Source organism: Camelus ferus, chromosome 6, assembly GCF_009834535.1.
Source record: "Camelus ferus isolate YT-003-E chromosome 6, BCGSAC_Cfer_1.0, whole genome shotgun sequence".
Lineage (NCBI taxonomy): Eukaryota > Metazoa > Chordata > Mammalia > Artiodactyla > Camelidae > Camelus > Camelus ferus.
Genome location: NC_045701.1, coordinates 30,992,489 through 31,017,470, shown reverse-complemented (window position 1 = coordinate 31,017,470; position 24,982 = coordinate 30,992,489). Strand labels below are relative to the sequence as shown.

Sequence of the window (24,982 nt, the reverse complement as noted above, 5' to 3'; positions counted from 1 at the left end):
GATCTTTCCCCTAAAATAGAAATACATCACTTTATGATAAGAAAACAAAGCTGTTTGGATCAATCACTGTAGACCTTGTGTTCTCCCTATTGTTGTAGCAACATTTCTCCTCACTATCAATGTTTGTTCATTTGCCTATCTTGGGGCCAAAAGCTGAAAAACTGAATCACTCTTTGCTGAAGAATTTAGACTGAGGCTGCTCACAGTCAGTCCTGTCACAGAGACCCCCTTCTCTTCTCTGTTAGTTTTGACAGCCCAGCTCTGTTCGTAAAAGCCAGATTAGATACCTGGGTTTGGTCATTAGGTTATCAAATCTTTGAATTATATTTGTCCAATTAACTCAACTGGGACTATACATAAGCTACTATATTCTGTATGCCCATTTCTAAAGAGAATGTGTCATAGGCTACCCCATACACCTACATAGAACTGCTAACCATAAGACTGTTGATTACAATAAAATTTTTTTTGTGCATGCATATTAAAAGTAAGCCATGCCCTAGGCATGTGACTCAACAACATGGAAAGCAACAAAGACCATTGCCTATCATTCCTCTCTCTTGATACAGTAATCAAAGCTGGTCATTCTTGTCTCAAAATAACTGTAGCCGCAGCTAAGTTGGTTGATAACATCTTCAGATCTTGCCCTGGAATCTCCGTTAAATCTGATGGTACCACATACAGTACAAACAGTTATCCTCTCTAAGTTACACATTAACTCTATAAAAACACCAGATATTTTTCTATGAGTTGACTGAGTAAATATAAATTATTATTAATTTCTCCTCATATTGTTCAACTGTCACACAGTTCTCAATCAAAAGACTGTCACGATTGTACTTCTGTCATTCAAGAAAAGTTCACATCTAGAACAGATCTTTTGGACACTGTCATACCAAGTTCTGCATTAAAAATATTTTTTTCAAACTGAATATTTTATCAACAGGGTAGTTATCTTTGTAACGTGTGCACACACACTCGCACACTCAGAATGATCTGCCTGGGGGAAAAAAGGCTAAGTATGCCTAAGGAGAAAATGAAAAATGAAAAAAATTTCTGGTGGGTTTTCATTATTGTAGGTGATTCTGTCCACATCACTTAGAAAGCTATTGCCTAATCTGTCCAAGGAAGCAGAGTTTGAGAGGGGAAGAAAAATACCTTGGGAAAAATTCAACAGCGTGGAGCTCAGGGGAGCTCTCAATATGAGAAAGCTGACATAGTGTGGACTTTAAAAGGCTTTAATGTCTTATCTTTAAAACTGAAAGTTCAATTTAAAAATTTAAAGGGACAACATCAGGCTGTTTATGCAATAACTACTCCAGACTCCTTTATAAAATTCACTTCCTTGACTGAGGCATAAGTAATTCAAGTAGCTGACCTTGTGGATCTCTCTTGGGCATGCCTGTTTACAAATACACACACACACACACACACACACACACATATATATTCGGTGTTAGTAAATATGATTTTAACATATCTCACAGCTTCAAATACTATTGGAGACAGTGAAATTGTTTATCTAACTTTTCTTGGTCCTCTCCTATCTCATGTATCCCTATTTAAAATAGACACAAAATACACAAATTATTTGATGTCATTTTGCCCCTCAAGGAAAGTTTTGTCATAAAGACAAAGTATCACAGTGTAAAAGGCGCTGTAGAGGCTAGGAAAGCATGATTGAGCAGATCATCGTGCTGAAGATAACTTTCTGACTAATCTTCATGCAAGTACTTGCTGTAGAACATAAAGACGTCGGAAAAGCTCAGTAATTCTCTCCTGTACCCAGAATACTGGGCCCTGACTTTGTAAGGAATCAGTAGGAATGATCGATTTGTTTGATCCACGAGAACAAGATACAACAGAACCAGGACAACTGCCTGGTGGAGCCAAATGATCTCCCATGAACACTAGACAAAATCCTATGGAGACAAGGCATCACAGCAGAGACATATTGGCTGTGACACTCAACAAACACTGTGGGGAAACTTTTCTAGGACGGCGGAGAATAGGGTCAGCTCATGCCTCCCTCGGAGCCAGAAAGTCCCATAAAACCCGTAAAGGGGGGGATATAAACTGAAATACTGTCCCAAGGAAATATTTGCATGTTTCCAAAAGGATTTTAAACAGTTGCATTTTCTCCATGGTTTATGTATTTTGTAATAGTATTTTGATTTTCTATGTGAGTTGAAGCACTATTCTGACAAAACCAAGCACTCATGATACTTAAAAATCAACTTGATATGGTGTTTAATTATGTGGCCTAAATGCAATCACAAGTATACTTTTAAGAGGAGAGTAGAGGGAGATTTGACAACAGAAGAAGAGATGCCCGTGAAATCACAGAGGCAGAGACAAGAGAGACGTGGTCACAAGCCAAGAAAGGCTGGCAGCTACCAGAGCTGGAAGAGACAAGAAACAGTTCCTCCCCTAGAGCTTCTGGAGCAGGTAGAGTCCTGCTGACTCCCTGGTATCAGCTTCATGACAACAATTTCAGCTCTGGCCTCTAGAACCATGACAGAAATTTCTTCTGTTGCTTTAAGCCACCAGACTGACGATAACATTTCCAGAGGTATTAGGAAACAAACCATGGTGATGATTTAAAGCCTGAGTGTCTGAATCTGGGGTAACAATGTACTGGCTGTGCACACTCTGGCTGTGTTTACTTACATTCTCACCTGTGTACAGTAAAGCAGTTACGCCCATAGGAATTGTACCTTCTCTCTCTTCTAACTTGGCTTAAGAGGAATTAAACAATAAAATACAAGCCATGCTTCCCTCTCCACTCCATTATTAGTCTTAGAGGAAATGTATAACTGAATCACTATGCTGCACACCAGAAACTAACACAACATTGTAAACCGACTACACTTCAATTTTTTAAAAATCAGTTATAGAGGACCAGCCAAGACTCCCTCTGCTTCTACTGAAAAGGAGCTGGTGATCACGGTGAAGGAAATAGTCAAAGTTGGTCAAATTAAACACCTAGAAATAAATTTAATAATCTTGAAACATGGAGCTTTATTGAGAAGGACATTGATACACAGAGAGAAACACTATGTTCTTTAATAAACAAATATAGACTTTCAGGAGTTCATTCTTTATAAGCCAATTTATAACCTTAATGTTATCAGAAACTTAAATAATATTTTATATGAAAAGCAGAATTCATCTTTAAGAAAATCTCTCATGGAGCTATTAAAAAACAGGTTTTAGAGAAGAAGATGAAATTGGAAATGTTCATTCCAAGATATAATATCAAGTGAAAAAAATAGGATTTAATAACTAGAATTTATGAAGAGAATAAATCAAATATTAGCAGTAAATTATCTAAGCGCAGAATTATGAATTTCACATTTTCATATTTTACATATTTTCTAAATTTAGCATATAATGCTTTATAGTAAGCAAAAAAATAACATGCAATTTTTAAAGATAAGAGTTAAAAGCTCATCCATAATAGGAATGTGATATTTTAATTAAGGATTTTTTTATATGTGAAGAGTCTGAATACCAGATGTAAATTCTTCTTTAAAACTGGAATTTCAAAATAAAACGTCACTAACTCCCTCCAAGAATTCAGTATGCAACGCATATTTAACAGTTTCTGGAACCTAATCTTCCTATTATATGCTTTTCATGTCTAATTCACTGATTTCCACTTGCAAACAGATGATACAACAAATGCTACGCTTGAAGGTCCGTGCCAAAGGAAGGAGGCTGCCTGAGTAGCAGGTTTGAGTACAGGTAGCAGGTGCCTGGGAAGCAATGTGTACTTGCTGCACAGAAGTAGACAGCTGCGTCTCCAGCCTGGGTGGCTGTGATGTGCAGGGAGAGATGTTTGGCCGTCTTATTCAATAAAACAGTGAGTCCTTGGTCTTCCTCTTTGACCTTATTTGAACGAATGCTTATAAGGAACCGGAGACCTTTGCCAGGTTCTTGCTTATACCAAGGGAAGTAGCTTGAGGCACTGTCTGTGTAAGTGCAGGTGATAACAGAGCTGTTTCCCTCCTGGACACTCAGGCTGGGAGGACTCTGCTCCACATTCTCTCCTCTGCTCACACCTGTGCAGAAAGAAGAAGTCAGAGAAAGGAGAAGGGTTACCAGATTATTATGCCCCCAAATTTACTTTTCCCTTTCTACAGTAACCAGAGGAAACCTGTCTAAAGCCAGTCCTGGCTTCTAAAGAATGTCCACTAATATCTTCTGTTTCCCATAAGCCCTCAACTCACAGTCCAGCTGCAGCCACAAGAACATGATTAAAGCTCCGATGGGTGTCTTCATTGTTCTTCCCATTTGGGATCAATTGCAAACTGCCAACTCCAGCCAGGAGAGCTACTTCTATTACCAAGTGATCCCTTCTTTTCTCTAACAACCAGAGGTTTCTCACATTGTCTACCCAGCCAATAAGAAAAAGGCTCTGCTTCTGCCCTAAGCCTATTCATTCAGAATCCACTGAAATGAACCCTGCACGTGCTCTGCATCAGCATAGGTGCACCGCCATCTGGTGGTCACATGTCTAACTCCTGAAACCTCTGGTTAAATATTTTCTTAGCCTGTGTGTATAAGGGACTCAGATACATAAAAGCAGCAATAAATGAAACAAATTATGTCTTAGATTGTAGAGTAAATGCACGTTGATAGTGCAGAGATCGGGATTTATATCTCTGCACACTACTGAGTCGTTGTTCATAAGCTGGAGAGAGGTAGATGCTGTTGCTGTTTATTCAGTGACGGAGCCGGTATGCAGGTTTGAAATCAGGAAAGCACCATGATTCATTCTCTTAAACAAAGATGTAAAATCTTCCTTTTCAGCCAAATCTAAAATCTTCATTTGTCTGCTGTGGACAAAGATCAGATCAGGAGCCAAAGATCAGAGTCGGAGAGAGAAGACCAGTTGATATTTCAAATGCCTATTATCTCAGCCTCTGCTCTTCTCAGATGGTCTTGCCTATGAATTTGCTGTTACCAGAGAACTGACAGTACCAGCAGTCAGATTGTGGAAACCTTCTTCAGGAAAGATGATTGTGGTATGAAGTAAAGGAGCAAACATCAATGATAAAGAAACAGAGGGAAATGTTCTGTATTTAGGAAACAGCGTGACCTATAGAATGGATTGGTGCACAAGAAGAAATCTGACATGCTCCAAGAAATATATTCCTATTGCTATGTGGATTACATACTACTAAGTATTGTAAGAAAGAGTAGACATTCTCAGAAAATGTAGGCTGCAGATTCAAAAAATGTAACCATATGTAAACTTTTTACAGGTGCTTTTATTTTCTGATATCAAAAGAGATGGCATATCTTAAATGCAAGACTGACTCATGTCCTTGGTGGAATTCCCTCAATCGTGCAAGGCATGGATTTCTGCTACCTTGGCTATTACTGGATCAGCTTCCATGCTCTATCATTTTTCTCCCAAACTCCACTACAGTGTTTTTTCCTCAAGACATTAATAAAGTTCCTCCATTCTGTAAATTTCCAGAATTATCTCCCTCTGCCAAAAAAAAAAAAAATCCTTTCTCATCTACTTTAATAATTTGATATTTTCCAATTACCTCTGTAAGAAAAAAATCTAGGGAAGCCTAAATATTGTCTGTGTCTGCTAGAGGGATAGCAGAAATAGGTAAATGAGCCTCAAGAACTGCTCATGAGAAGGGATCCCTGGGAAATTAAGAGCATCTCATTTTCAGAAGTGAAAGGCCCTCTCCTGTGATTTGTACTCATTACTTTATGGAGTAAGTGAGAATGAAAGTAATCCCTTATAATCCCTCATCCACACTTCATACCCTTAGAGATTTAAGGACAGCTAAGATAAAAAATAATTAGAAATCAACATACAAATTTGTATGTAAATATAAAATGTGCATTTTTACATATATAAACCTTTTCTACCAAGGATCTTCCTCTGTTATCTCCTCCATCCTGTGTAGGATAGAATTCAAATAATTATGGAGAAAATTTCCCTCTTCTGAGAGACGGAGACTTTTTTTTTAAGACCTGCCCACAAGAGATCTGGTTTTATTGCATTTCACTTTTTGAACTTTGGAGATACTACTTTTATTTATTTTACTTTTTTTTTTTAAAACAAATTGATGGTTTGTGTCAACCCTGCATCAAGCAAGTTTATTGGTGCCATTTTTCCAACAGCATTTGTTCACTTCATGACTCTGTCACATTTTGGTAATTCTCACAATATTTTAATTTTTTTCATTATTATCATGATCATTGTTATGGTGATCTGTGATCAGTGATTTTTTGTTTGTTTGTTTTGTTTTATTTTATCAAAGTATAGCCAGTTTACAATGTTGTGTCAATTTCCAGTGTTACAGCATAATGTTTCAGTCATACATATACATACATATGTTCCTTTTCATATTCTTTTTCATTATAGTTTACTACAAGATATTGAATATAGTTCCCTGTGCTATAGAGTATAAACTTATTGTTTATCTATTTTATATGTAATAATTAGTACCTGCAAATCTCGAACTCCCAATTTATCCCTTCCCACCCCCTTTCCCTCCTGGTAACCATACATTTTTTTCTATGTTTGTGAGTTTGTTTCTGTTTTGTAGATAAGCTCGTTTATGTCATTTTTTAAAGATTCCACATATAAGTGATATTATGCGGTATTATTCTTGCACTTTCTGGCTTACATCACTTGGTATGATGATCTCCTATTCCATCTATGTTGCTGCAAATGACATTATTTTATTCTTTTTATGACTGAGTAGTATTCCATTGTAGATATATACCACAACTTCTTTACCCTGTCATCTGCAAGAGACAGAGATTTAGGTCAGTGTTTACCCTTTCAAGTTATGGTATCCAGAACTGAATGTTATAGTTTGAATATGCTCTGTTCAGCACAAGGTTCCATATATTAACTTCAGCACAAGTATAATCCATCCCCTGGGCAAAATTCGCTGCTCCACAAATATTTTATTGAAGGTTACGTGACTCATCATAAAAAGGCATTGATTTGGGAAGGCTTTTCCTAGTACCTTCACGAACTGTGAGCTGCATAAAATAATGTTCCCCTTAGTCTCCAAATACAGTGATCATTTTTTATAACAACGTATTAGTGATGCTCTATATTTTGCTATCTTATTGTTTTTTACTGTTATCTTAGATTTGGCTTCCATTTTGTAAAATGCAGTTGGATTAAAAGATTTCCAAAGAGTTCTTCTTTTATACTATTTAACAAAGTAGATATTTATTGAGGGGTGGTTATGCAGCACAATGTAGACTGGTGTGAGAGTGGGGAGAAATTAACTGCATCATGGAACCCAGGACCATTTTCACATCCTCATGCAATCTTGGAGGGCTGAGGTTGCCACTAACCAACCCTGGGTCCTCTTTAGAAGCAGAGACAAGGTCCTGGGGGTCAGATTGCATCTGGGTTTTCATTTCTCCTATAAGATCAATGCTGGATCAAGGGGAGATAAATTCATAGTAAAATGGAATAAAATGGGACTCTACTTACTGAATATACAGATCACTACAGGCAGAGAAATGGGAGTGAACTTCATCTCTGAGCCATAGGTAAGCAGAGCACTCCTTTCCAGAGACTTACTTCCTATATTTGTATGTAGAACATATCATAAATTTCCTATAAGAAAAAGAAACTCAGCAGCTTGTGAAACCTGGAGGAAGTAGATGAGGTTACTCACAGGTAAAGCAAAAAATACTTTCTCAAATGTCCTGATTGCCCCGTGGCTTCTAGCTCCCTTCTTCCAAGTTGAACTTGGGTGCTCAAAATTCCCATACAGGAATGGCTATAGAATTTGTGCAGCCCCTTACTTAAAAAGCAGAAAAAAGTGATATTATGTAATAAAACATAAAATTCTTTTTTAAAAATATTTTCTTATGTTATAATAAATAACAACATAAAATTACAAATTGGAAAAAAGTATTTTTGGATCATAATTTTACATAATTTCAATAACTAATAATACTTCATTGGTGTCATATCTTGACAATAATAAGATTTTTCTGGCTTGCCTTTCTGCAAATTAATCTATTAGGATATCAAAAATTATACTTTTATGGCACAAAAACAGACACGTAGATCAATGGAGCAAGATAGAAAGCCCAGACATAAAGCCACATACAATTAATCTACAACAAAGGAGGCAAGAATATACAATGAAGAAAGGACAGTCTCTTCAATAAGTGGTGCTGGGAAAACTGGACAGTTAAATGCAAACAAATGAAATTAGAACATTCACTAACGCCATATACAAAAATAAACTCAAAATGGATTAAAGACCTAAATGTAAGACTGGATACTATAAAACTCCTAGAGGAAAACATAGGCAGGACATTCTTTGACATAAATCACAGCAATATTTTTTTTAGTCTATCTCCTAGAATAATGGAAACAAGAGCAAAATTTTTAAAAATGGGACCTAAAAGCTTTTGCACAGCAGAGGAAACCATAAGCAAAATGAAAAGACAACCTACGGAAAGGGAGAAAATATTTGCAAACGATACAACCAACAAGGAATTAATTTCCAAAATATACAAACAACTCATTCGGCTCAATATCAAAAAAAAAAAAAAAATCAAAAAGTGGACAGAGACCTAAACAGATGTTTCTCCAAAGAAGACATGCAGATGGCCAACAGACACATGAAAAGATGTTCAATATCACTAATTATCAGAAAAATACAAATCAAAACTGCATTGAGGTATCACCTCACACCAGACAGAATGGCCATCATTAAAAAAGTTCACAAACAATAAGTGCTGAGATGGTGTGGAGAAAAAGGAACCCTCCTACACTGCTGGTGGGAATGCAAGTTGGTGCAGCCACCATGGAGGACAATATGGAGATTCCTTTAAAAAGCTAAAAGTAGAGTTACCATATAATCCAGCAATCCCACTCCTGGGCGTATATCTGGAGAAAATTCTAATTCAAAGAGTTATATGCTCCACAATTTACATAGCAGCACAATTTACAATAGCCAAGTTGTGAAAATAACCTAAATGTCCATAGACAGATGATTGGATAAAGAAGTTGTAGTGTGTGTGTGTGTGTGTGTGTATCACATATACACATAAACATATATACACACACACACATATACACATACATAATATATTATAAATATATACAATGGAATGTTACTCAGTCAGAAAAAAAATGAAATAATAGCATTTGCAGCAACATAGATGGATCTAGAGATTATCATACTAAGTGGACTAAGTCAGACAGAGAAAGATGAATATCATATCATATCACTTATATGTTTAATATAAAAATATGATACAAATGAATTTATTTACAAAACAGAATGGACTCATGACATAGAAAACAAACTTACGGTTACCAAAAGGGAAAGGGGAGGGTAAATAAAATAGATGTTTGGGATTAACAGATACACACTGCTATATATACAATATACAAAAATAAGGACCTACTGTAGAGCACAGGAAACAATATTCAATGTCTTGTCAAAAACTATAATGGAAAAGAATCTGAAAAAAGAATATGTATGTATAACTGAATCTCTTTGCTGTATACTATGCTTAAATTAACACATTATAAATCAGCTAAAATTCAATTTTTAAAAATTATACGTTTAGTAACTTCATTTCAATTAATATAATTGAAAGCAATGTCAGTTGCTGTTGGCAAATGCAAGACCGAAAACACAATTTTTGATAATTTTTAATTTTGACTAGAATATTTCTGTTGATGCAACTGGTACTAGAGTTCTCATGACTATTTTATATGCTGCAACAACATGAGTAAAATATATGATAAATTAGTTTGAAATATAAATTCTAGTAAATCTACAGTTGATGTCTAGTGGAACAATTTTTCTAGGAATGATTTACTCTTCATACTAGTTTCTTGTAAGTCTGAATTTAATTTTAAATGTAAATTTATGCAGCAGCATTTTAACGTTTTCTCTACAGACATTTTCTGTAACTTCCGGAGGGTGTATAAGACTAAAGGTGGCTTCGTGGTTTGTTCATTATTCAGAACGCTTGCTTATGCATCCTATCACTATGTCTTTAATTACAGGGAAAATTAATTGTAATTATCATCTGTGTTAATAGTTATTTCATCGAATTAATTCAAACATGAAAATAGTATTCTTTTTCATTGAAGCTATTATCTCTACATTGAACTTCTATTTCTAAGCCTACGAATATTTGCTTTCCAATGTCGCAGCAATTTTCAAAACCAGAATTTTTCAACTTTTTGAGAATTCTAATGTCTCTCTGATATGCTTTTTGCAATGTTCACATATACAGTTTTACTTTGTAATAATTCATCAGCAAAGTTCACTGCTACCTTCTTTGGGGCCCTGCAGAGCCACAGATTGCCCCAAGTTTGCTGTACAAAGGCTACTGTGGGGGCACATGCCCACCCACGGAGGGGCGGTGCTGCAGCCCAGCTGCAGTTTGGGCACAGGCTGCAGACCACCTGGCAGCACTGTGCCTCCGCTGCACAGAGGTAGGTGGCTGAGTCTTCCAGCTGGGAGGCTGTGATGTGAAGGGTACTATACCGTTCCTTTGAATTCAGTGTGGAGTTCAACCTTCCGTTCTGCTTCATCCCCAAAGTTATATAAAACAGATTGATGAGGCCGCCCCCAGGATTCTGTCGGAACCACTGCACATAATTTACTGGGTTAGAAAAATTGCACTGCAGAGTAGAGCTCGTTCCCTCCTGGATGCTCAGAGCCGAAGGACTCTGCTCCACATTCATCCCTCTCACCCCTGCTTTGAAAGAGAAAAACAAATACATACAATGTCACTGGAGAGTCATTGGTGCAGGTTCCAGATCCACAAAACACCCCAGGAAACAGCCATGAGGATGTAGCTCTGGGTCAGCTCTCCTCCCTGCTCTCCTTGTCAGCTGTAGAACATTCCCCAGTCCCCCCTGCTGGGATGACCCTGACTCACAGCAAACCTGGACCCACAGAAGTCCCAGCAGGGATCCCCAGTGTCTCTTCATGGCTTCCTGCCCAGTTCCTGGGTGCCTTTGCCCCTACTCTGGAGGGTGTAGAGTCTTGGGTCCAGAGAATTTTTGTTCTTACAGTCATTGTGTTCTACCAAAATCCCCGAGCACCAATCTCATCTTAGCTCTGCCATTCACTTAACAGGAAACTCCACCCACAGCAGCTCAGTGAGAATGGCAGCAACCTCTCCAAAAGTGTAGTTACACACTGCAGAAGGGTATATAAACATATAAGGTATATATGAAGATATAAAGTATTTTTTTAAAACACTTTATGCAAGAGAAGTTTGTGGGAGCAAGTGTGAGAAATAGTGGATGATACTTCTAATAAGAATCAGTGACTCAACTGTTTAAATAGAGCCTTGAATAATCATAAGAAGAGCGACCCCATTTCCTAAATTGCATAAAGTGACAGAGCATTTAAGAAATCAGTTGCCTGACTACTCAGCCTTAAAAAAGAATAAAATATTGCCATTTGCAACAGCATGAATGAGGGCCTTATGCTAAGTGAAATAAGTCTGACAGAAAAAGACAAATATCAATATAACCTCACTTATATGTGGAATTAAAAAAAAATTAAACTCACAGATACAGAGAACAAATTAGTGGCTCGCTAGAAGCCAGGGATGGGGGGTGGAGACAAAATAGGTGAAGGGGTCAAAACATACGAACTTCTAGATATAAAATAAATGCCATGGGGCTATAATGTACAGAGTGATGACTATAATTAATAATGCTACATTGTATATTTGAAAGTTGCTAAGAGGGTAGATCTTAAAAGTCCTCATTATAAAATAAAATTTTGCAGCTATATATGATGACAGATGTTAACTTAACTTATTGTGGTGATCATTCCATAATATATGAATATCTAGTCATTGTGTCATACACCTGAAACTAATACAATGCTATATCTCATTTTAAAAAATTAGTTATATGAAAATTCTGATAGGATGAAAACTATCGGATTCATACATTTTGTAATAAAGAAGTAAATACATTTTCTTAGAATTTAGGAGAGTCGGAGAAACTCAGTATATATGGCCACCATCTACACAGAAAATGATTCCAGTAAGAGTTTAGTGGGTTAAAAGAAAGCAGGATATATGTATAATAATGTGCATTCTGACTTAATTTCCACCTCTCCCCTCCTCCTGTCCAACTGGTGGACACCCTGCTGACCCACACAGCGGATTTGATCAGACCACATATTACTGGTCAAATTAAATATTGTCCCTGCCCTTTCCTCCTTCTATTTGTGTTTCTTACTTTTTCATCTTCTCTTCTTTGCTCCCAAGTATTCTTGTTCCTTCAAGTCTCTGGGGGGATATATGAAACATTTCTAGGTCCATAGATTTGGGGATTTTAGTCATAAAAATTTTTAAATTGAAAACAGGGAATGGAGAGGTTTTCTGTTGTACTTCCGTGCTCACAATGCTCCGTAATATCCGTGTTCCTCTACCTCTGCTCAGAGGATCATCCTCACAGTGATTTATGGAAGTATGGGCTCCAGATTTCTGAAGTTTGTGTGGAATGGCAGAGCTGAAACCCGAGATGAACTTTACACAGACGCTGTTCCCCTCTCCCCACCTTTGCTATCTGTAACTTGCCTGCTCCCTGGCTCTCTGGTCTCCTCTCTTTACTGTTCAACCTTTGGGGACCATCAGAAAAAGTCTTTACTTCTTGTGAAGCCTACAGTGCCCCCTGGTGGACAGAAACCATCAACAAAGTCCACTTCAGAACAATTTACTCACCAGTCACTTGTCCCCAGCCCCAATCACTCCATGCTTCCTGATGAAGGAAATGAAAATGGTCAGAAAACTAAGTAACTGCCCAGTTTAAACGGGGATTTAAAGTGAACCAAGTCCTCCTTTTAAAATGGAATTTCATGGAAATTAGCGTCATAAAATAATTGGTCAATTCTCATCTCGGGCTATTTCTTTTACTTAGTTCAAAATAAATACATAAATACGTACTGAAGTTTTATTATAAATGAGGTAGTTTATTAGATCTCAAGAAAATGCAAAAGGGATGAGACAGTGGTTTATAGTCCCCTGAGGGAGACAAAAATGTAGATAACCATAACAGAGTCAAAGAATATTATGCTAAGAGGAGGGTAAACTAAACGCTACATGACCCCAGGGGAGTGAGAAATAGTTTTACTTGGTATGGTTGAACAAAATCTTATGAAGAAAGAGGTTGTTTTCTCTTTTCCCCTTTTTTGGTGAGAGGAATAGAGCAGAATATGGATAAAACTTTTTTTATCCATGATAGCTTTTGTGACTTTTATTAACTTTAACATTAAGAGGAATATGAATAACAGTTTTAAGGAACTATTTATAAAAGTACATTTCAAGTTCCTCTAAAAATACATTAGGAGAAGTTGGGAAACCTCACCCTCAAAATTATACATAATCACTCTGTACACCAGAAATTAGGAAGAAGTGTAATCAAGGAAGGCCTGAACTGGCTTGTTTATGACACATTTGTTCACTTACAGGGTTATTATTGGCTGAATCGTGCCCTTCCCCAACTCGTACATTGAAGGCCTAGCCACAGTGCTTAGAATGTGACTGTATCTGGACAGAGGGCCTTTAAAGAAGTCCTTAAGGTAAAATGAGGTCACATGGGTGGGTCCTATTCCATGTAACTGGTCTTCTACAAGCCAAAGAGAGAGTCCGCAAAGAAACTAACCAGCCAACACTTTAATCTTGGATTTGTAGCATCCAGAACTGTGAGAAAATAGTTTTTGCTGTTTAAGCCACCCAGTCTAAAGTATTTTGTTACGACAGCCTTAGAAAACTAACACAAGAGTCAATTTTAGTATCCTATTATATGAAATGTCACAAAAAAGCAACTTTAAGTCATAACTATATATATATAATATATATATGACTTTAAGTCATAACTATATATATATATATATATATCTTAAACTTTATAGCAATCTACCTTTTAGGCCAATGTTTTATTTATTTATTTATTTATTTATTTATTTATTTATTTATTTATTTATTTATTTTTAACATGTTTTGTTGATTTATAATCATTTTACAATGTTGTGTCAAATTCCAGTGTAGAGCACAATTTTTCAGTTATAGATGAACATATATATATTCATTGTCACATTTTTTTCTCTGTGAGCTACCATAAGATCTTGTATATGTTTCCCTGTGCTATACAGTATAATCTTGTTTATCTATTCTACAATTTGAAATCCCAGTCTATCATTTCCTACCCCCCACCCCTTGGCACCACAAATTTGTATTGTATGTCTATGAGTCTGTTTCTGTTTTGTATTTATGTTTTATTTGTTTGTTTGTTTTAGATTCCACATATGAGCGATCTCATATGGTATTTTTCTTTCTCTTTCTGGCTTACTTCTCTTAGAATGACATTCTCCAGGAACATCCATGTTGCTGCAAATGGCATTATGTTGTCGGTTTTTATCTTTTATCCCAATGTCTTAGTGTATTTGTTTCCTAAATAAAAGTGTCTTTGTCTTAGATGTCCCCAAAGGAATTGTGTATGGAAGTCTAATTACCCTGACAACTTTTTTAATGTGCTAAAAAGATTGGAAAATTGTACTGAATGTGTTGTGCATCTGATATTAAATAGTAAAATAGCGGAATTTTCTTCTAAAGTTACCAAATAAGCTTTCCTATATTTTATTATTCTTTTATAGTAAAGTGCCTCTAAATCTTAAATTTAGAAAACTTCTGGAATAACTAATTAGAAAACATTACAATAACATGGCTTATAGATCTTCATAACTTGCCCCAACAATTATCTATAAATTGCTTACAACTACTGTTTATCACTTACCATGTAAGAACAAATAAATCAAAGTTTTAGGATGTGTAATTATATTAAAACTTTTTCAACCCAGAGAATAGGATATTATGTATGTGTGTCATTTAAATTAAGCTTCAACTCCAAGGAGAGGCAATTGTCCTCATCAAGAAATCAAATTCCAGGGGGAGGGTATAGCTCAAGTGGTAGAGTGCATGCTTAGCATGCACGAGGTCTTGGGTTCGATCTCCAGTATCTCCTCCAAACAGAAATAAATAAACCTAATTACCTCCCCCTCATAAAACAAAAAAGAAAGCAAATTCCAGATCTTTTGAAGAAAACGCAGCTGGAGCTCACTGGATGGCAGAGAAGTCACTTTAGTGCTCTTAGAGAGGAACTTGCTAGAAATCCACCCTCTAGAACTTTCCAAAAAGCACCCTCTCCAGTGCTGGAAAAAGATGTTCACAGGGAGCCATCTCACTGAAGGCACTCTTCTACAAAACCACCTAAAATGATTCTGGGGGAAGACGCCACCCTCTGGGTGCTGCTTGTCACTGCACTGCAAGAACCTGATACAGGGGAACTGCATGGGCTGGTCTTGGGAGAAGCCTCCCGTGCTGCAGGGTCCTGCCACGAGGGCACACAGAGACCCAGAAGCAAAGCCCTTTCCTCCTGTACTCTTTACTGACAAAGTTTAACATTGTGCCAACTGACAAAGGGAAATAGTTGAAGGACCCATATCTATTTTCATAGAACAAGCAAAAGGTGAATTTTGAGCTGAGTCAGTAAATCGATCCACCCCTTTGGATGCTCAGCTTCTGTATACAACCTCTACACACATTTGAAACACGTATAGAAAACAAAAAGAAACATGTATAGAAACAAGATAGCTTTATATTTCTACCTTCTTCAAGATGCAGCTATCTTTCTTAGAAGAATGTTTCACACTTTCCTCAAAATGAGGAGATTCCCAGTTGCAATAGTACATCACCCATTATATTAATAACTTTTCAAATTCAGAGTCTCTCTGAAAATCCTGTTACCTGCAGACTAAATTGTTGTTAATTTCCAATAACTTGCATAGAAAATAAAAATGAGGAGAGAAGAAAATGTTTAATATATATATATATATACACATATATATATGTATGTATATATCAAGAAAACAGAAAATATGTAAAAGTACTACTTTTATTGGTAAAATTGGTCACAAGGCTGTAATTTATATCTATGGTTTCCTTCATTCTTCACCATATTTCTCTTGCCTTCAGCCAAAACCTTGCCTGGTCTGTGTTCTTTGCCTGGTTGAGTAACCCAAACCTTTATACCAGAAAGATCTGAGTTTTCAATTGTTCTGTTTTAGTTTTGGTTGCTGAAGTTTCCCATTAAGCTTTACCACTGAACATGAAATTACTAAGAGGCGTCCCTTGCTTCCATTGTGTAAAAGTAACTCAGTATCCTCTCGTTAATCAGCATCAATCACTCCAGCCAACAGATTTTTCCTTCCATGTTGGTTCAGTGTTTACAGAGCCCAAAATGTCCAGGAGTTAATCTCATTGTCCATGGACAGGAGCCATTTTTTTTTTTTAACCTCTGGTGAAAGAATTCTTCACTTGGGGACTAAGATCTCCAGATCAACACAGCATAAAGTTGCCAGGATGGGAATGGGTAATTATGTGAAATAGGGACAGGGGCCACTCCCACATCTGCCTTTGGATTCCGGGACCCATGTGTTCTGGATATGTGGGAGACTGACATATAATGCTTTGACTGATGGAGTATGTGGTAAGACAAGTTAATTACATGAAAAGTGAGAGCTATTAATTTCATGGATAAAATAGCTCAGGATTTCCACTTTTATTCTTACTACAACTCTTTATGGTAGAAAGTTTCTCAAAAAATCATATAAGCATACAAGTAATAATGAATGATTAATAAGCAGAAAAAAGGAAGGAAGAGAGGGGCAGAGGAAGAGAGTGAGGGACCGTGGGAGCGAGGAAGACTGCTATGATTTCTCAGGCAGAGTTAGGGTTGGGAGGTTGGGGGGCGATCTCCCAGCTGCTTGGGGTCTTTAGTGTAGAACTTATTTTTTCCTTCAAACTCCGAATCAAAAGAGACTTCTCCTTATGCATAAAGTACCTCCCTCATGACCCTTTTGGGCAATGTGGTTGAACCAATGACAGTGAGTCATCTAGAAATAGAGGTAGAAGAGAGTGTGGTCCAAAAATAGAAAGGAAGGGAGGGAGAGGAGCATTAAATGAGCATACATTTCTTATTCATAATTTTCTGTCTCCAACACCCCCCATTTACTTTCCTTATACCCATCCAGCAATTATTTAACCCACTTATTACATATAACCATGTCAGATTGTCCTAAAATTACTGTTATTTCTGATTCACCATTTATCTAGGATGTACCACTGGTCACAGTCTACTCATTCTCTTCATATTTTGAGAGTTCCTATGCACTTATCTTCTTATACATAATAGTATAAGCCAAATAGAAGCTAGAAACCTCCCCCACCCATCTCCTCTTTCTCCAGAGTATTTGTTATGTCCCAAGTCTTCAAGAACACAAGGACTATAAAAACTCCTTATAACATTCTCTCCATCCTAGACAAAGAGTTTATATACAAATTTACACTGGGTCAGGCAACCCCCTGTTGTAAATTTAAGATACCAGAGGAATAAGAAGCCACTTTTATAACTAAGAAAAAGTCTTTGGACAAACACTGATGAATTCTAAATCTTTATTCTCCTTCTGTACTGTTCTTTTTCAAACGTTTAAATTTTTATTTTATTTTTATTTCTAACTGTAATGAAATACACATAAGGTAAATCTTACCGTTTTAACCACTTTCAAGCATACGGTTTAATGGCTTTGGGTACATTCACATCACTGGGCAGCCATCACCACCATCCATCCCCAGAACTCTTTCATCTTGCAAAACTGAAGCTCTGTACCCATTAAACAACAACTCCCCATTCCTCCTCTCCCCAGCCCCTGGCTACCACCATCCTACTTTCTTTTTTATTGAAGTATAGTTGATTTACAATATTGTGTTAGTTTCAGGTGATTTACAACATTGTGTTAGTTTCAGGTGTACAGTAAAATTATATATATAATGAAAAATATAAGTATTTTTAATATATATAATATATATTTTAATATAATATATAATTAAATATTTTATAAGTAAAATTAAAAATTATATAAGTAAAATTATATATATATATTCTTTTTTACCAAATCTTTTCCATTATAGGTTATTACAAGATGTTGTATATAGTTCCCAGTAAATCCTTGTTGTTTATCTATTTTATGTATAGTAGTGTGTATCTGTTATTCCTATACTCCTAGTTTATCTCCCCCTTTCCCTTTGGTAACCATGAGTTTGTTTTCTAAGTCTGTGACTCTGTTTCTGTTCTGTAAATAAGTTCATTTGTATTATTCTTTAGATTCCACACGTAAGTGATATCATAATATTTGCAAGAACTACACTACCATAGCAGTTTTCTAAGCCCTTCAAGATTTTAATCAATCTCTTACTGTTGACCAATAATTTTTCAGAATCTCTCCTAAATGAGGCACTCAGAGAAAATATTCTAACACATTGTGACCAACACAATGAGACTCAGGGAAAAAAATTTCAAGAAAATTGTCTGTGAATGATCAAGCAGACAAGGAGGCAAACTTGCAAAGAGAGAACATGAGGATTTTGTGTTCTTTTAAAAAAAAGTTTATTGAAGTATAGTTGATTTACAACGTTGTGTTGGTTTCTGGTGTACAGCATAGTGATTCAGTTATATATTTTTTTCATATTATTTTTCATTATATTTTAGTATGAGATATTAAAAATAGTTCCCTGTGCTATACACTATGACCTTGTTGTTTAACTGCTTTATATATAATAGTTTGTATCTGCTAATCCCAAGCTCCTAATTTATTCCACCCCACACTTTACCCTTTGATAACCATAGTTTGTTGTCTATGTCTGTGAGTCTGTTTCCATTTTGTAAATAAGTTCATTTGTATCATATTTTTTAGATTCCATATGTAAGTGATGTGATATGGTATTTTTCTTTCAGTGTCTGACTTACTTCACTTAGTATGATAATCTCTAGGTCCATCCATGTTGCTAGAAATGTTATTATTTCATTCTTTTTATGGCTGACTAGTATTCCATTGTGTGTGTGTGTATATATATATACCACATCTTTATCCATTCGTCTGTTGATGTACATTTAGGTTGCTTGTAAATAGTGCTGCTATGAACATTGGGGTGCAAGTATCTTTTCGAATTAGAGTTTTATCTGTATATATGCCCAAGAATGGGATTGCTGGATCATAGAGTAAGGCTATTTTCAGTTTTTTAAGGCATCTTCATACTGTTTTCAGTAGTGACTGTACCAAATTACATTCCCACCAGCAGTGTAGGAGAGAGTTCCCTTTTCTCCGCACCATCTTCAGCATTTATTGTTTGCGGACTTTTTAGTGATGGCCATTCTGACTGGTATGAGGTGATACCTTATTGTAGTTTTGATGTGCGTTTCCCTAATAATTAGCGATATTGAGCACCTTTTCATGTGCTTATTGGTCATCTATATGTCTTCATTGGAGAAATGTCTATTTAGGTCTTCTGCCCATTTTTTGATTGGATTGTTTCATTTTTTCTTATTGAGTTGTGTGAGCTGTTTGTATATTCTGGAAATTAAGTCCTTGTCAGTCTCATCTTTTGCAAATATTTTCTCCCATTCTGTAGGTTGTCTTTTCATTTTGTTTATGGTTTCCTTTGCTGTGCAAAAGATTATAAGTTTGGTTAGGTCCCATTTATTTATTTTTGCTTTTAGTTCTATTGCCTTGATAGACTGGCCTAGGAAAACATTGCTATGATTTATGTCAGAGAATGTTTTTGCTATGTTCTCTTCCAGAAGACTTATGGTGTCCTGTCTTATGATTATGTATTCAAACCATTTTTAGTTTATTTTTGCATGATGTGAGGGAGTGTTCTAACTTCATTGATTTACATGTGACTGTCCAGCTTTCTTAAGGAGTTCATCTTTTGTTTTCTGTGTTGGTTGAGACATAAAATGATAAATGAAAACCCAAATAGTCAACCCCTTAAAGCAGTCAACCTGAAGGCAAGTCCTTAAGTATCTTATCATTATGTGATAAGGACATCATTTTAGAATCCTTTTTATTATTATGTGGTTTCTACAGAAAGCAAAAATTTTCTGAAATAAAAAGTATCAGACTTGGAATTGTAGATTTATATAAAAGTACCTGGGTCTGCTCAGCTCTCTTTGCCTCATTTGTCATCATAGAGCAAGAGATCTTTTAAAATACAACAGGGAGAGACCTTGAGTCTTTAAGAACTCCACTGCCATGAATGGTTTGTGTTCAGCTTCTCCTGCAGTACCAGACACTGTGTCACTCACAGCACAGAAGTACTCAGCTGAGTCACTCCAATGGACTGAGGATTTCCTAAGGTTGAAGGAAGATTCACTTCTCTTAAATTCAGCCTCAAAGCTTTTAATGCCTTGAACCAAAGGGTCCCCTGAAAAGTACTTGAGGAGAACCTGGAGTCCTTGGCAGGGGTACTGGACGTACCAGAAGAGATACACGCTTGCACCATAGGAATAGTTGCACCTCAGCTCCAGTGAGGCTTTTTCAGAGATCAAAACATGGTCATCAGGCTGGGTCACTGTCTGGGCTCAGGCATCTCCTGCAAAAGCAATATTATGTCAATGCAAACAATGTGGACATCAGTATGAAAATTGAGTATTTGTAGTAAGAGTCTGTAGAACTGAAAACCACTACGAAATTTTACTCACTCAGGGTAAATGTCATCCCCAGTACTGAGATGAGCAACAGGAGCATGGCTGAGCGGTGGAAAGGTTGTGGGGTCTTTTCGGAAAGATCTCCTCTGAGCAGACAGGAAAGTGGCAGTAAATAAGTGTGGGGAACGTTGCGCCGGATAAGTTCCTTGTTAGATAAAATCACAAAAGCTGCTGAGATGAGCCTGGAGGTTTCTGATGTCTGTTTCTTCTCTCTGCGAAGAACTCAGTCAGCTGCAGGAGGAGGGACTGAGAGGATGAAGATCAGTAAGATCTTTAAGTTTGTGCAGCATCGCCCTCTGGAGGGAAGGTGCGGAACAAAAGGTCCCAAGGCTCCACGGAGAACTAATTAGTGTGTTCTTTTATTTTCTGAGCTATATCCAAACTTCCATCTTCCCAATATGTTTTTAACCTTCCCAAATCTATGACAATGTATTAGTCCTAGAGACCACAGAAATTAGACATCATAAAAAAGCAGAGTGACAAGTTACTTCACTGAGAAATCAGTTTTTTAAAAATATCTCAGACTTGGAATTCAAGTCCATGAGAGTCTTTGAAGTCAGACTAATTGCCTCAGACTGAGTTTTGGATGGCCCAGTGCTGTCATGATAGTGATGGAGGATGGCAGAGATATTTTTTATGGCTGATACTCATGAACCCACATGGTGCTTGTGAAATCTTTTAGACACAAAGAGAGGGCCCATAACTATAAGGCACTGATGAAAGAAATTGAAGAAGACACAAATAAGTGGAAAGATACATAGTTCTCCTGGATCAGAAGAATTAATATGTTAAAATATCCGTTCTACCCAAAGCAATCTACAGATTCAATGCAATCCCTATGAAAATGCCAATGGCATTTTTCACAGGAATAGAAAAAAAATCTTAAAATTTACGTAGAACTACAAATGATCCCAAATATCCAAACCAATCTTGAGAACGAAGAGCAAAGCAGAAGCATCGCACTTCCTGATTTCAAGTTATAGCAATAGAATAGTGTGATTTGGCATAAAAACAAACACAGAGATCAGTAGAATAGAATAGAATAGAAAGCCCAGAAATAGACCCACATATATATGGCCAGCTAATTTACAATGAAGGAGCAAAGAACATACAATAGGGAAAGGACGGTCTCTTCAATGAATGGCGATGGGAAACCCAGACAACAGCATGCAGAGGAGTGAATGAGCACCCCTGTCCTATGCCTTTAAAAATCAGCTCAAAGATGGATTAAAGGCTTGATCATAAGACCTGAAACTATAAAACTCATAGAAAAAACATAACGGGTGAGTTCCTTGACATAAGTCTGGGTAATTATTTTTTTTTGATTTGACACCAAAAATGTAAGCAACAAAAGCAAAAATAAATAAGTGGGACTATATCAAACTAAGAGGCTTCTGCACAGCCAAAGAAACAGTCAGCATAATGAAAAGGTAACCTACAGAATAGGAGAAAACATTTTCAAATCATATATCTGATAAAAGATTCATATCCAAGATATATAAATAACTCATACAACTCAATAGCAAAAAGAAACCCATTTGATTAAAAAATGGACAGAGGATCTGAACAGATATTTTTCCAAAGAAAATGTACAAATGACCAACAGGTACATGAAAAGGAGCTCAACATCACCAATCGTCATAAATACAAATCAAAACCACAATGAGATATCACCTTACACCTGTTACAATGGTAATTATCAAAAAGACAAGATATTACAAGTGCTGGAGAAGTTGTGGAGCAAAGGGGACCCTTGTTCACTGCTAATGGGAAAGTAAGTTGGTGTAGTCACTATGAGAAACAGTATGGAGGTTTCTCAACAAATTAAAAATAGCACTACCATATGATCCTGTTCTGGGTATTTGTCCAAAGAAAACAAAAGCACTATCCTGAAAAATATCTGCACTCTCATTTTCTTTGAAGCATTATTTACAATAGCCAAGATATGAAAACAATTTGTGTCCACTGTCCATCGACAGACAAACAGATAAGGAAAATGTGACATATATATATATATATATTTCAGCCATAATAAAAGAAGAAAATCCTGCCATTTGCAATAACATACATGGATTGTGAGGGCATTAAACTAATAGAAATAAGTCAGGGAGGTATAGACAGATACTATACGATATCACCTATATAGAGAATTTTTTTTTAACTTTTAGAGAACAGATTGGTGGTTGCCAGAGGTAGGGGTGGGAGGGTGGGGAAAATGAGTGAAGGTGGAGGGAAAAAAAAGACAGGGCTCACATTACGAGAGTAGTGCTGCTATATGGAAAGAAGTAACTCTGGATGAGAAGGCTTTGTCCTAAGGAATAAAGGAAAAACAACTGCAGAAACCTGTGTGACTAGAGGAAATACAAACTCACTGAGACAGCAACCTCTGAAAACCTGGGAATGGTTTCTCTGCTGCCAATGGGGTCCTCTGACCAAAGACGGAATACTTCTTTTCTTCGATTCCAGGAGCATGAACCCAGCCCTCTCCCTGGGTTCTTCATTCACTTGTTTCTTCCTATCATGGCTGCCTTTCATGTAGAAGATTGAGTGGTGCTGTCAGTTTGTGAATCTGTACTATGGGTGTAGAATTCTGATTCCTGGAGTATATACTCACCTCCCATCTCCTTCAAATTTCCTCTTAACTAAAAGAATGAAAATATAAAAGAGAATAAACCAAAATCCATAAGAGTAAAAAAAAAATAAAGGTCATTTGGAGATGAGAGATTTACACATATTTCCAGAGTACAGAAAGTAGATGGGATAATATTGAGGATTAAAGTTAGGACAGAAAAAAAAAAAACATAATCAAAAATAAGACATGAGGAGGAATTCCTGCTTACTTTCAGGCCAGTAGTCATTCTAACTCTTCTCAGTGTTGCTGGGTGTTGGCAAAGCCAACCACATACAAAGTCAAAGTCCACAGGAGTGTTTGACCCCTTGCAACAGTGCTATTTCCTCTGCACTGCAATGCAAAGAAATTCTCCTATCAGCTATGGTGATAGAAGCAAGATTTCAGTTGAAGAAGAATACGATAAAAAATAGAATATTCTCCTTTAAAGATGTTTATAGGACTCTAAGAAATATATGATTGCCAGAAAGATTAAAGAGTCTTTGCTGACAACCCAGAACACCAAAACCATGGACCATAGAAAGCAAGCAAAAATTAAGACAGTAAAAAATAGAGAGAGGAAGAGAAAACTGAAAACAAAACTAGCTCTACTTTAGGTACCGAAAAGACAGAGTCTTTCAATAGTTGCACCATATCCAAGCATGCTTGGGAATTGAGGCAAAATTCAGAATTTTTAGATTTTAAGGGGAAAAAATGTAGCATGCAAAAGCATGGGAAAATACAAGAAAGTATTCTCATTTTCCAGCACTAGAAAGAAAATTTCTTTAATTTGAAGAATGAGAGGTGAAAAACCCAGATAATTAAACCTTAATCCGATGATCAAATAATCTCAACGAGAAAAACACATTTAAAAATATAAAAATTGAAGGAGATTAAAGGAGAATAATAAAAAATAATAGTGGAGAAAATAGCAAATAGCCATTCTTGATGAACATTATGGAAAACCAGGAGTTAAGTAACTTAGTAGAATAAGAGATAGCTTTAAGATATCTAGAGTTCATCTCTCCCACTGATTACAAGTAAAAACTGAACAGAATATGAGAGAGAACTACTTGTGGACTTTAAAAATTATTCAAAAGCACGCAGATTGTGTAGCAGAGTCAAAAACTGAAGAAACAAACTGCACAAGGGTGAATTTCACATTTTCTCTCTTTTTTCTTTTGGCTTTGCTCCGATCACAGGCCTCCAGTGGCAGGATAGCAATGACACAGATAGTTAAAACTGAAAGAAACACAATCTTTCTGTCATCAGTGAGAAGGTTCTTGTCTCGAGGCAGAAAGAATTCAGAATTCAGAAAGAATTCAGAAGCAAGAAACAGAGGTCAAGAAAGCAAAGCGAGGGTTTATTATGGGTTATTTAGTACTACTGACCCCTAGTGAGATGAGGCCAGGGATACTTCTAGAAATACTACAATTCATAGGACCACATCCCCACACTGAATACGAAATTATTTGGCCCAAAATGTTAATAGTGCCAAAGTTTAGAATCCCTGATGAAAACTTAAAAACAAGAAAAAATTGAAACAAAAAATGGACAGAACCCTGGAGGCCTGTGGGACAATATCAAAAAGTATAATATATATATAATTGGAGTCCCAGAAAGAGAGGAGAAAGACTGGAACTGAAAGCATATTTGAAGAAAGAATGGCCAAAAATTACCAAATTTGATGAAAGACACAAAGAAATCACTCCTTGCCCCAACTTGCCAGGGAGACCCTGAGTATTTGCAACCTCATCTAT

General features: G+C 36.5%; 1 gene segment (V, D, J or C); it reads right to left on the bottom strand.

Annotated features, from left to right (window-relative positions):
• Positions 1-3,028: 3,028 nt before the first annotated feature.
• LOC102515375 lies at positions 3,029-4,504 on the bottom strand. The segment is given in 2 exon segments: positions 3,029-4,064; positions 4,233-4,504. Coding segments are annotated over 2 exon segments (441 nt in total).
• Positions 4,505-24,982: the final 20,478 nt, after the last annotated feature.